We start from the raw sequence: 13487 nt of genomic DNA, 5'->3' as shown, positions 1-13487 counted from the left end.
AGCTCCCAACCCCAGCATATGCGAACATATTCATTCTTCTGCAGCGGACACTTTAGTCTCCGGCGCATCAGTTTCCTGGGTCCAGCCCAGGCATCATTCTGGCGGTGCCCATGCCGCCGACCATACCACAAAATCTAAACGGGGACTCTAACAAGCATAAATAACCAATGTCTCCAATTACCCAATCCGCTGCTTGCGTCTCACCCAAACCTCCTTCTCATCATCCCCACCCTCCTTCGGATCAGACAGATCCCGCAACTGCACCTCCCAAACCTTGAGCTTGTAATTGCCCCGATCCGCCTGCCCCGAAAACAGATCAAACGACCAATCATGCTTAGGGCACGTTATCCCCGCACTCAGCGTGATTCCAAAATCCTCAATGTCAAACAGGCTACCCTGCGACAGTGGGAACGAGGAATGCGGGCATTGCTATACCGTATCAGCATTTTACACTAATTACCATGCCAATGATGGCTAATTAGCTAAATCTTCTGACTCACATGATCAATAGCATGAACTTTTCCTTTATACTTAAACACAAGGACTTGATCTTTCAGATCCTCGAGCGGACCATCAATCTCCGCTTCAACCGGGGCGGAGCTTGCGCCCGGTGTGGGTGTCTTCGGGATTGTAAAAGCCTTGCATTGCGATGTTACCCGGCAGTCACCATTATTCTCCGGAGAGTCTATGTCCGGGAAGTCGGAGGTGAGGCCGATGCGCTGCCAGCCGCCTTTTCCTCCGCTTGTTTGGGATCGGGAGAAGAAGGTGAACATGGCTGGTTGGTTGGCTGGTTTGGAGGTTTAGTGTGGAATATATTGCATGGATGGAAGGGGGAATTTGATGTGCTGCATGGATTGGATCGTTATCGGATATCGGAATCGGATATCACACCTGGCCCATGCTAATTTCTCGCCTGACCCGTGCTAACCGCTTTGGGTGATTATATAACCGATAATGAATATAGATCTGATCGGACCAGGTCAGGTCAGCTTTTATTTATTCATTCATTATTATTCATGTTATTACAGTTTTCTGGAGCTTTTCTTTTCTTTTTATATAATATAATGGCTTAAAATAATCTATCTTTTGCACTGTATGTGCACTATTATGCCAATGTCTAGTCAATATAGTCCCTTTGATGTAAGATATAGTATTGTTTCTTCCTGTAGGAATAAAAAGCAGCCTATTTACTATTATATAATGCATGTTCTACCACTCTCTACCTTTTAGAGGTTACCTTGGCTGCGCAGCTCGATCTGCTGGTCAATAACATCCCTCGTTATCTGCTCCACCGACCGCCACTGCATCCCCAATTCTGTCTCCGCCTTGGTCGTATCAACAGGCCAACTCGACTCTCCAGAAATATCGGTTGAGATATTGAAGCCCAGGTGCGGGTACTCCTTCTTCACGATCTCTGCCACGTCCTTCCAGTTGAACTTCTTCCCAGCGAGCAAGTACGAGGACCCGTCCGGGATATTGTCGGCTAAGGCCTTGACATGGGCCTCGGCAACATCGTCGATATGAACACCAGTGGTACTGATCATGGGTTTCCCACCGGCAACGGTGAGGAAGAAAAGGCCATTAGTGCCACTCAGATCCTCGGCAGTGGTCTGGAGGGCATTGCGTCCAAACACATAGGCAGGGTGGAGAGACACAAGGGAAAAACTAGGGTTGTCGGTCTTCTTGAAGTCCCAGCTTGCTTGATTTGCGAGAAGCTTAGATGCATGGTAGAGCTGCATGCTCGTTTCTTGGTCGTTGGCACCAGTCAAGTCAGCAGTCTGATCGACTGACAAGTCCCAGTCATTGTTCTCTGTCGGATGCGGTCAATATCTAGCCAGAATATTCAAGTCAAAACAATGCATGCAGGCTCTGAGGGCTCACCTTTAATGACCCCTTCCTTGGGAAGACCCGTCATAGGTATCAAAGCGGCAATTGAGGAAGTAATCACCACCTTCTTAATGCTGCTAACTTTAGCAGCCTCCTTTAGGAGAGCCGTGGTGCCCTTGACGGCTGGGCCGAAGTATGTCTCGGGGTTGGTTCCATGGGGCAAGGGCGAAGCGATATGCAGCACATATTTAGCTCCATCTAGCTTCCCGGCAAAGGAAGACTGCTGGGTTATATCCGGGGTGATGACAAATTCGATTCTGTCTTCATACTCAGAGAGTGCCGCCTTTAGTTTAGGAATCTGTTCTTCCTTGCGAACGCTCATGCGCAGACTATAGCCAGCTTGTAGAGCCTTGATAGCAACGGCACTGCCGATGAAGCCGGTTGCTCCAGTGATAAAGACGAGACCGGAGGACATGGTGATATGATCAGATGTAGGGATTTGGAAATAGTCTCAAGAGGGGGAATATATCGTCGCCTAGCTCTGAAGAAATGTGTGACCGAAAGAGATGTGATGTAAGATATGTGGAATAATCGAGCCAGCTTGTTGGTTGCGTCTCCGTTTCAGACCTTGTCATCTCCAATTCAGATACCCTTTATACTCTTGGTATCATGTTCTATACGGCTTTCATGTTCTATACGGCTTACATATTCAGAAGAGGATGATTATCAACCAACGGCTGATTTGAAATGTAGAATGCTATACACCATATCCCGAGGTACATATTCGGACCAGATAACTAATCATGAAATCATGAAACGATTAACGTTCATTACGGGTTGGCCCGCCTCTTCTAATTAACCTTATACGTAAAACTAGTATTGACTATCTGGACAACAATTCCGTGTAAAGTGCGTCGACATCTCCAGAATTTGGTAAAGCACGAAGAGTATTAAACTCACGATAAAAGCTATAGATTTTGGTCAATTTCGGAGTATTCATGGAGTAGTAGAGTTTTTTTTACAGTGGAGTTCGATAACACACACGTCTATTGTCCGGAATATTGAATTCGAACGGAAGCTCTACCACTATGCATTTCAGCCTCATTAGTGATACGGGTAGTATTTAAGAATCCATCCGTATTTCTTTTGTAGTTTTACCCTATCATATCGTATGCCAATATCTGCTGGAAAGCGAAAAGTGGGGTTGAGGAAGCAATTTGGGGACATTAGATGCGGGTAGTTCGGGAATATCACTAATCACCGTGTGCAAATATTTCCTGGTGGTTCCACGTATTTCTTATTAGTACCTTAGTCGCTGAGGTTTGAGCCTATGCCATAAGGGTTGTCAAAGAATCTTCTACGAATTAAGTTCGAACGATTATTAATACGGCTGTGGCTTTGACTGACTCGGCGGGGGGCAAACAATGCAACTGGGAATGTCTCGTCATCACCCCGACGGTTTATGCCATCACAAGTCTCAACTTTTGGCAAGATTGCTGAAAGTTTTCATGAAATAATGATTTATAATAGAGAAGCCTATCTATGTATACACAGTATGCATCGATGCTCCGTCGACCCTACTTCATGGTGGATAATCAATCGTTCCCTTCTTCTAGAAGAGCATGCCAAGATCGATTGATTCAACTCATACCCTTAATGTCAACCAATTATAGCGATTCTGACTCGGTCCCCGGTTCCACCACTAATGTGGAACCACTGGGAATACTTTGGTGATTACTATTCATGCGAACAGTCGGTGGGATGAAATAATCAATCCGCACTATCATGAATCAAAGATTAGAGTGTCTATGCCACTCGCACGACGAGATCGTTCCAACTTTGGGAAAAGGTTTAGATTAAGACGATTAATCATCATGCAAAACACTCGGTAATCGTCACCGACAAGGGTCCTAGAGAAATCGAATAAATCAGGCACAGCTGCACATCCTGAGGATGGCCAAGCAATTATCTTTGCATCTGGACATTGGTCCACACAATTGGGGAATAATCAATTTTCACGAAAAAGGATGAGAGAAATTCTGGTTATCGGCGGAACCGGCGCTCAAGGCCTGCCGGTCATCAAAGGTTCGTGTCATAGTAGCTTTTCACCTGGCCTTTTGGTGTATACCTGACTTGTGATAGCCCTCTCCTTGAGCGAAAGGTTCTCTGTCCGAGTGCTTACTCGAGACGCAAAGTCCGCTCGGGCGCAAGAAGTTGCACAACTTCCAAATGTATCCCTGATTGAAGGCAGACAGGATAACCAGGAAGATCTGCATAAAGCTTTCAAGGGTGTCTACGGGGCATGGGTCAACACCGATGGCTTTACCATTGGTGAGAAGAATGAGCTATTTTACGGCTGTCGAGCTTATGAAATCGCGAGGCACCATAGAGTGCAACACTATGTGTATGCTTGTACGGACTTCGCTCTCAAGCACGCGGACTGGGATGAGAATTACCATTGGGGCCATAATGATGCGAAAGGCAGAGTTGCAGATTACATTCTAGCTCAAGGTCAGGCTGGCATGAAAAGCTCTGTGCTTACAACTGGCCCGTATGTGAACATGCTCTGGGATGGCATGTTTGTCCCTACCCAGGAACCTGATGGGACATTTGTTTGGGCTAATCCCGCAAGTATGTATTACTACCTTCCCTGATATGAGCTCTACTAGTGACTAACTATGACGGTACTTCCGGCACAGAATCTGGTAAAATACCTCTTATAGCTCTAGAGGATGTTGGACATTATTCTCTTTGGCTCTTTAACAACTTGCCAGAATCTGCGGGGATGAATCTCAAAATTGCAACAGATGAAGTTAGTTTCGCGGATATAGCGGCAGCCTTCACTAAGGTGACAGGGAAGAAAGGGGTGCATCGGTATGTACCTCTCGAAGAGTACCTACCTATGGCAGAGCCTTTCCCAAATGCTCCAGCCAATTTTTACGCCGGTCCAAGTGCTGTGACGGATGAATCAACGATGACATGGCGCCAAAACTTCTCAGCTTGGTGGAAATACTGGGGAGAGGGCCGGGCTGAACACCGAGACTTCACGCTTCTGAATCGAATCCACCCTAATCGTATCAGTTCACTGAGTGATTGGATGAGAATGGTTAACTACGACGGGCAACGAAAGAATGTGCTGAAGGGAGTTGAGGACCTGAAAAGAGCGGCCGCAGTGATGCAGCAACAGCAAGCAGGTTCTTCGGCCTAACCTTAGGAGCTAGTAGAATCCTGCCTAAGCGTCCATCTTCAGTCATCCGTGTGGGATTTGTTCGAGGTTTCCACATTGCAAATTACTACTTCAATGTGAGCGGATGTGGAGGTGTATCTTATGAATCGGGTATCTCAATTTGAAACCTAGATATTGCTCTTTCTTGGCTTATTTAGTGTGTAGTCTTTAGGTTGTCACACCAGGTGACCTGCGTACACAATCGGATATCATGGAGAAAGCGGCTAATGTTGTTTCCGCTTGGGTTTGTGTGGTGGAGGTATTTTTTATTGCGGTTGATTGGGCTTTTAGATATATCGAGGTGGTACTATGGTTTTGAGCACTGTTAAATTGCATTAAATTATTACACGAGGCTATTTTAATGTATCCCATAATGTTATTTTAAATCGGGTCATAAGTAAGCTAGTATGGGATAAGAGCATGTAATAATTTGGAAACCACAGCTAAAATTCTTATTCCAGGCGAAATGACAACGTAAATATCTCTTTCACGACAATCTCCTGTGTGGAGGTTCCCCTGGCATCCCAATAACCCCCAAGCATATGGACACAAGGATAATTAGCATCAACCCAATTGAAAAGAAGAACGAATTGAAGTTGAGTCGGAGCTCGGAAAACGCAAAGCTAGCCTGGCACAGAGATACCGGCCCAATCGCCCACATGACCATAGCAGATTGCATCTATAATTACACCATGTGTGCATAGCATTTAGTAGGTTGAGCCATCAACATATCGGCCCACTAAATACATTTTGGCAGTCAATTTAAACTTGCAATTTGTCATCCATAGAGTGTGAAAGAGAAATACTTTCACAAAGCAAACAACTATAAATGTGTGTCCTGGAATAGACCGGAGACATGGACGAGTAATGTTAGCAGATCAACCCTATAGTTTTCACCTCATTGTTGCCAAGTTGCTTTGCTCGAAATTCTTCTAGGAGCAATGATATGTTTTCAGTGTACGTCACGGTTACTGTGTCGGATGTCAGAAGGAGTGCCAGTAGTGTTGAACTTACTCGAGTATATGAATGGCCTGTGCTTGACCTCAGAAAGACCATCTGATAATGTACCACGTCAGGCGTTGGTGATTAACTGGAGAGACAGTCCGTCTTTCTCTTCTTTGGATCTCAGAGACGGGCTTTGCCAATCGGGAACTGGGCGATGTGGCGGTGAACGTGGATGTGGACGTGTCCTAGCTCTTTGGTTGCGGATACTATGGACACGTGAGACGAAACTTTGTAAATCTAATGGTGATACCAAGTCACCGAGTGTGATACGCTGCTTGGCAGGATATGCTGTAGCCAGGTAGTCATGGTTTGCGTTGGTATCTTCATCTTGTTAAAAGGAAGCAGCCTAGACATGAGTTTTCAGGATTTCGTTAGATGCCATATGCTGATCATAGAGCGATACACTGTTTGGCTAGTATCTTAATTTGTCGTATTCACCCGACGGGATGAACTTCATTGTCTTTCAACTAAATCATGGATGAACGAGATTATCCTTCTCCTATTTTTTCTCTGATGAATGCTAGCACGTTCCTCTCCAGAGTATGTAAGTGTTTGTCAATTCTTTCCACATGCCTTCTCTATGTCTCCTCGCATGTCCACATCATAAGGATCGTATCTTTTCATTGTCATCAGGCTCAACGGTGTCGTTCCATCCCCGGCATCCATGTAGCTTGCATGGTATCCATTTATCATTGAGAAAGCCCTTTATACAAATCACTATCATTTGCCTGATCTTCTATGGCCCAGGCGCTTTCAGATGTCGGATGGTCTCTTGCATTCGGGCTTCTGAACTCGAGATATTGGCCCTACTTGCCAGGAATACGAGGCAAACCTTTCACGTATTGGGATGTTTGCTTTGACCACTGTGTCCTGTTCCTCTTTGGGCGGCATTTTGCTAAACTTGCCGTTTGCAAGTTGTATAGAAGCTCGCGCGACCCCGAGGATATAGCAGGCAGCCAACGGTCTGGAAGGCAGCATGGCGTATTCTCTTGACCATTTCAGCACCTTCTGACATATGTTGAAATGGCTTCGATATTATTGTTGCCTCACCGGCTACCATGGCCTTGGATTCGGTACCCGGAGATGGTCCGGTGTACTTAACGTATACTATTCTGTCAGCCCGGTGTATTATTGTATCTCTTAGGTTGAGCCAGTCTGGCGAACTCCTTCACGCTGTATGAATAGATGGACATCGTTCACAATTTTTGAAAGCGCTTGATCAATTCCGGCTCTAGTTGCCATCCAATAACTCTTCAATCGTCAGGCGCTCTGTTCCATGTCTTGCAAGTTGTCCGCAATCTTCCCAGGCTTTGTGGTTCAATGGTGAGATCCCAAGAATTCCATGCATGCGGGATGGTTCGTACCGCTATAGCACAGCCCCCGGCAAGCGGTTTGCTACCAGATACACTGGCACATAATTCTCTGCGGTGAGTCTGCCCTTTTGGATAACATTGTAACTGGGTCACGATGGAAGCACTCGCAGCTAAGCTCAACCGTTTGTACATTATCTCTTCCTCGTCACCGCTGATACAACTGGGAGAAGCAGGACCGAGTAGAGGACCATTTCTCGCTATAAAATGGTGCCACGGAACATAAAGGCGACATTCTGCTGGGGCTGCTTCTGGGCTCTAGTTCAGATGGATCTTGTTGAGCTTGTATATCAGTAAGGTCTAAATCCTCAATGCGCGCCCTGAGCTCCTTGAACATCACGAGTGCTGGGATTGTTACCGTTGTCATTTTCCAGCCCTACAATGTGATCAGGGTTATTGCACCGCCAAGCAGCAGGACGACGTCCTTGGCCCGCCTGGACACCACGCCAGACGCATATCTATCTCTCCTTGGCCAGGCTAGTTTCTGAATGCTATTGGAACTTTTTGACTTGATGACGGGACCAGGTATTCCAATCGTAAGCTAGTAGTAGCAAACCCTTGACTTTGATATAAGTGCGACATAGTAATAGGAAAACAACAGCTTATGTGCGAGACGAGAGAATAGCAACCTGTGGTTGAGTCTTTGATTCCTGGTTATTGCTGTAGACTGAAGCCGCCTTTGACTGAGAGATATTGATTACCAGGTCATAAAACCATACATCGAAATGAACAGATCTAGACATCCGTAGATATACCTTAGATGATGTCGAAAATTGTCCTGCTTTCAACGGATGCTGCGTTGTCGTTATATTCCCTCGCATCCCAGGCAGTGCGGAGCGGCATGCGAGCGCTGGACATGGAACATCCTGGAGAGTAGCAAGATATGGAGAAAGCAGCTTTGATGAAGTAGGTATTTCCGGGCCTGATTACCTCTCTCCCCTGAGTAATGCCTAATACTGTCTCTTTCGGTAATCGCGGTGTATATCAAGGATATTTCTACATCTAAGTCCGTGGAGTGGCATTGGACGACCAGTAAAATGGCGCGTTCGATGATGGCAACTCGCTTGACACATTCTCGTCGATCGAGGTGCCCTTTCATCCTTCGTGGTGAGAACATGCAGCTGTTGTATGCCATAAGTATCAGTTCTGGATATAGCTCTGACCAGTATAGCTAAGGGAGATATAACTCTAGAACCAGTGTCTTAGGCTGATTGACTGAACCCTAATTGAGACGCCCGAGGATTGTCGGTAGGTATGCGTTGTCCGCACAGAGTAGCCATTAAGCCAATTATCTTTGCAAAGTCCCATGAGGTCTCAGTGTACTTAAATGCAGTATCTAGCTCAGGTCATGGTAACCAAGCAGTTTTCCTTTGGTGATCAACCCGGATTGGTTTGTTATTAGGAGCCCAGGTTGGCAGACCGGTATCTTTTTGGCACAGCACGCCATTATTTTTTATGAAGACACCACAGACTATATCACCGCTTTGTACTTTGTGGATTTTTGTCAGGGAAGCAATATACCATGAACATCCCGGCGTATCTGGCACACTTGTAAGGATGGTTGTGTTTAGCAGAAGCCTAGAACTTATGAGTTATAATCTGAACCGGAACAACGAAAGCGTCAATTCTCAGCACCAGGCGCCGAATACCTAAGGTTGGAATTTACATCGAGAGCTGTCCTTTCAATCATGATCGTGAGCTTGGAACTCGATAACTCAAACCATGTGACTGCAAATAAAATAGTATTCAGCGCAACTAAACCGCCCCAAGCGCTAGGTGCGCTTTTCCGCAGCAGAAGCTTTCTTATGACCGCGCAACTATTCCTCCTGCACGGCCTCGTCGGTTTCCCATGACTGTACGCTGCTCCTCAGATCTTCTGCCGAGGCCACCGGTCAGTCAGAACAGGACCTGGCAACGGGCCCGGCAGTAGGCGGGAACCGTTCCCGCCTACTGCTGGAATTATGATGTGCCTTGACTGGGGCAATACTTGTCGTCACCGACTAACCTATGCTGCTATGAAGCATTAAATGGCCTTAAAAGTAGCCCATCACGGTATTTCATGTATAGCAGATGTCATGTAGATCGAACCAGCGGACGATGCCACGTCTGGCGTTTCTTTGGGCATAAGCCCTTTAGATGACCAGGTGTCTCACTCGCCGCGCACCGTTGCAAGCTATCTTCGGTCTGAGGCAGTCTTAACAGTTACTCCTCACCATTAACAATGTTCAAAGAGACGATACTCGAGGTCTACTTCGACTTTCCAAGACACGGTATCCTCAAGGTTTGTTCAGGACAAATTGGCACTCTCCAGAACATGATTTTTAAGCTTGAACACGGAGCTCATAAAGATATGCTTTGGAATGTTATCTGCGATTCTCATCTTCTCTACGGCGAATAGAGACATGCAGGGTGGATTCGGCCATAGCCATCCCTTAGTTATTGTCATCGTTGGGGTACGTTCTGTTGGAGTGGGTAAGCCCGAAATTGAGAGTAGACTAGCGCAATTAGTGCACCGATATTTGTGAAATTGTTCGAGTTGCAACATCCATCAATATGCCGCTTTATCAGTGAAAGTGGCATTGTCACACCATCGGCAACTGTATAGGACATGTCTTCTATCTCTGTGAGGGATATCGCGGGATTATAGACATTAGCTCCAGCATTCTCCTGACACAGTAAATCATGTGTCTTATATAGCGAGCGCATGGCTTCGTCTCTTTCGCCTCGTTTCGTTTACGAACATTGGCGATAACAAGAAACGCGGCCCTCGCGCGGCTGAGACTGATAGTAAGATAGTCGCGGGTCTTCAAAAAGCCTGGGTTATCCGCCGCCATCGTTATAAAGAGTAACAACAGAAGCCTCGTGCCCCCCTGATTTGACTCACTGGTTCTTTCCGGAATCCTCTTCCACCCGGCAGTAAACATCTGAAGATGCAAGGGATTTCGAACTGACCAGATGCATGTCCCACTGGGCGTTGTAAGGGGCGACAAAAACAATATCCTCGGACGGGCAGGGCTGTTAGTCGAGTGTTCGACACACAAGGTAGACAGCAAGCCGACGATATTTGTCGTTATACGGGACTTGCGGGGGCCTTTGGCCTCTTGACCATCTGTCATATCATGAGGAGGTAGGGGCTGGCTTACGGCCAAGAGGGAATGATTGAAGACGTAGTATCATGCTGTCCACACGCTCTCTCGAATGCTCAGGGATTGGGTTGTCCAGAATATCAAGGTACGAATTTATTCTCTGTGGATTGACCCCTACCCTTGTACCTCTAGAGATAGTGACCCATAGTAGTCAATACTATCTTCTTCCCTCGTGGGATCATGAAAGATTAAGTGTACCCTCAGAAGGGCTATCTGGTGTCTTATTGGGGATATAAAACATCATATGACATGGGACGTGGAAAGTATCCAGAATATGGGGTTATTTAACAATGGTCTTTCCCAGCCTTCATTTATATCGTGAGTTGGGGTGGCTAGTAGAGTTATTGTTCGCTTCTAGAAGATAAATTCGGCTTGGGCTCATTGTAGTATTTGCTAGGACAACCGCAAACTCATGAGTCAGCAATTTAGGAGATTGCTTGATTTTATATCTGTTACGAATAAAGGCCGGTTCAAGTTGTTGGGTGGCAGGAAGGGTGTCAGAATGAAGAAGAGAAAGAAGAGGAGAAGGAAAAAAAAAAAAAAAAGAAGGTTTATATATACTATAGGGTAAGTGAATAGATGATTCTTCTGGAATGATAACAGTGGAATGCACTGGGAGTCATACATCTGCTTCATGTGTACCAAAACTTATTGAATCGGCTCATCAGCCATTGAATGATGCAGTCAAAGAGAATAGCTCAAGGAAAGGGAATAAAATTGATCTAGTCAATCATGGACCGTATTCACATCAGGCCATCCGAAGCACATAAAGTAAATAGTAGAAGATCGATCATCAGATCTAGCCACGGCCAAACAAGGTAGCAGACAAGAATGCAAGGCTAAGCGACAGAAACGGTTGCATTATTCGTTCAGCACAGCAGGACGAATACGAACCAGTATTAATACATTATAGAGAAAAGAATAGGGTGTGTCTATCCCGATATCAACACCCAGAGTAGGAAGAAGATCTGCACAAGTTAGCTGCAATTCGACCAGCAGGTTGCGGGATGAGCTTACCATTAGGACGCCAAACATCTTGGCGATGAGCCACCGGTTCCCGGATACCCGCGTCCAGTACTTCAGTAACTCGCGATGTGCTCCTTGCACATTATCGACAACATCTTCCGTGTTAGCGTCTATCCGCTGGATCATGTCGGACTGCTCGCTGACCATCTGCGCAAGCTGACCGAAAATACCACCCAACTCGCTGATGGTGCGTTCAATCGCATCAATTGCCTCACCACGGCCTTGGATATAGGCGTTGCTCGTCTGGGCTTCCTCCATGACCAATAGTTGCTGATCTGAGTGCATAGAGGGGCGGCCGAGCGGAGATGGGTTCGAAGGTTCCAGAGTCAGTAGATCGGAAGCACCGCCCGGCTGAGGCGTCCGCCGCCCGGATGTATTGTAGAGCGGGGAATCAGAGCGCTGCGTATCGAGGGCGGAATGTGTCTTTGAGGATACCGAGGAGACAAAGTTTTCGGTTCTTGATCGCGAGGCCTGGATGTTCTTCGTTCGCACTTCAAGCACATCTTTGAAGTTTGCTCCTACATCCGCCAATTTTCCTTGTAGCATGACAACCACCTAATCTCGTTAGCTTCATATCGGTCTCGTTATGTGCCGCACGTACATTGTCGTTGTGCTCTCCTTCCTGGTCCGCCTTCGACCGATTGCTCTTGGGGTGTTGTGAAAGAGTAAGCGCTTGCAACGAGGCGATTTGCTGATTCAACGAGGCGAGATCTTGCTTGATCACAAACGTCAACTCGGAGATCTCAACCGGTCTGTCGTCAAAGAGCGTCTTTCGCTTGGCCACTGCGGACAATGTTAACTCGATCGACTCAACCGTCTAGAAGTCACTCACACTCGGCCAGTCTCTGCAGCTTAGCAGTTGTCGCCGTAATCCCTCGTCCAATTTCCACAGCTCTCCGGGCAAACTCCGACCTTCGTTTGCCACCCTGCCCGTCTGCGGAACCGTTTGCTTGTTTCCGCTGCGCATCTGTCAGAAGAGCCTGGCGCTGTGCGCTAGCTTTGTTGGCGGCCATGCGCTTCTGGGCTTGACCCAGAATGGCGTGGAACTCGCCGGTACGATCTTGAATGGACGGGCCGGTCATTGTGTAGGTGGATGTAGGATAAACGGGGATTAGATGAAAGAAAGATAATTCGATAGTCGGTCGCAATTCAAGCGAAGATGTACAGGGGTATAGCCGAATGCAGAACGAATGCGCGACGTGAGATTCCACGGAAGCGATCTAATCGATAAGGAGGCAACTGGAGACGTGTCCGTTGAGTGGTGATGGTATAGCTAAGGTAGAACGAGAGCGGAGAAGCATAGATTGAAGGTAAAGTTGGAGTATTACAAAAAGGCCATATCAATCAACCGAGACCAGCATCGACCACCGTAGAGGCACGGGGAGAGAAGATGGAGAGAGAGTGGAGGAGGAGCGAGAAGCCGACGTCGCCAGCCCGTCTTCCGTCCGTAATAGGAAAGGCGGAGGCTCAGCCACGTGCACCCCAGCCACTCCAGTTTCTCACTAGCCACAGGGGCAGCACCAGCCACGGGGTGCCCCAGGCGTCAGGCTGCCAACGGACCAAAGCGGCTTAACTGAAAGCAGTAGAGCTTCTCATTATTAGATCCGATGGAGTCTCAGGGGAACATCGCAATCAGCCTATCTTATCCCGCTGGCGATTAACTTCAATCAATTCCCTTCCGTCCCCCCATCCCCAGACTCGTCTGCCTCCGTACCCATTCGGATCGCGATCGGACATCGCCCATCCCTTCCTTCGCTACTAAGAATAACTCCATTCCACGTAACGCCGCTGCTGCGCTGCCCCGTGGCTTGGGCTGTCATCGCCATCCTTGCTCCCACGTCATCTGGTGCAACCATCCTCTCTCGTTCTCCCGTGTCTTCCGGTCAA

The 13487-nt window shown here is 47.2% G+C and overlaps 4 protein-coding genes across 4 annotated transcripts; 1 reads left to right on the top strand and 3 right to left on the bottom strand.

The window, feature by feature from the left end:
* Positions 1-177: 177 nt before the first annotated feature.
* Positions 178-773, bottom strand: AKAW2_11077S (Rieske (2Fe-2S) protein; the record flags this gene model as incomplete). The annotated part of the gene is made up of 2 exons (XM_041681644.1): positions 178-429; positions 501-773. The coding sequence occupies 2 exons, from the start codon at positions 771-773 to the stop codon at positions 178-180; spliced, it is 525 nt and encodes a 174-aa protein (XP_041537797.1).
* A 453-nt stretch (positions 774-1226) lies between these two features.
* On the bottom strand, positions 1227-2302 carry AKAW2_11076S (putative 3-beta hydroxysteroid dehydrogenase/isomerase; the record flags this gene model as incomplete). Its single annotated transcript, XM_041681633.1, has 2 exons — positions 1227-1810; positions 1882-2302. 2 exons carry the CDS (start codon positions 2300-2302, stop codon positions 1227-1229), a joined length of 1005 nt encoding a protein of 334 aa, XP_041537796.1.
* A 1552-nt stretch (positions 2303-3854) lies between these two features.
* On the top strand, positions 3855-5035 carry AKAW2_11075A (uncharacterized protein; the record flags this gene model as incomplete). The annotated part of the gene is made up of 3 exons (XM_041681622.1): positions 3855-3912; positions 3970-4458; positions 4527-5035. 3 exons carry the CDS (start codon positions 3855-3857, stop codon positions 5033-5035), a joined length of 1056 nt encoding a protein of 351 aa, XP_041537795.1.
* Positions 5036-11506: 6471 nt separating this feature from the next.
* SED5 (t-SNARE syntaxin) lies at positions 11507-12682 on the bottom strand (the record flags this gene model as incomplete). Its single annotated transcript, XM_041681611.1, has 4 exons — positions 11507-11542; positions 11592-12155; positions 12202-12383; positions 12433-12682. The coding sequence occupies 4 exons, from the start codon at positions 12680-12682 to the stop codon at positions 11507-11509; spliced, it is 1032 nt and encodes a 343-aa protein (XP_041537794.1).
* Positions 12683-13487: the final 805 nt, after the last annotated feature.

Source organism: Aspergillus luchuensis, chromosome 1 (genome assembly GCF_016861625.1).
Source record: "Aspergillus luchuensis IFO 4308 DNA, chromosome 1, nearly complete sequence".
In the NCBI taxonomy this organism is placed as follows: domain Eukaryota; kingdom Fungi; phylum Ascomycota; class Eurotiomycetes; order Eurotiales; family Aspergillaceae; genus Aspergillus; species Aspergillus luchuensis.
Note: the sequence above shows the minus strand (reverse complement) of the source record. Positions and strands in the feature narration are given on the sequence as shown.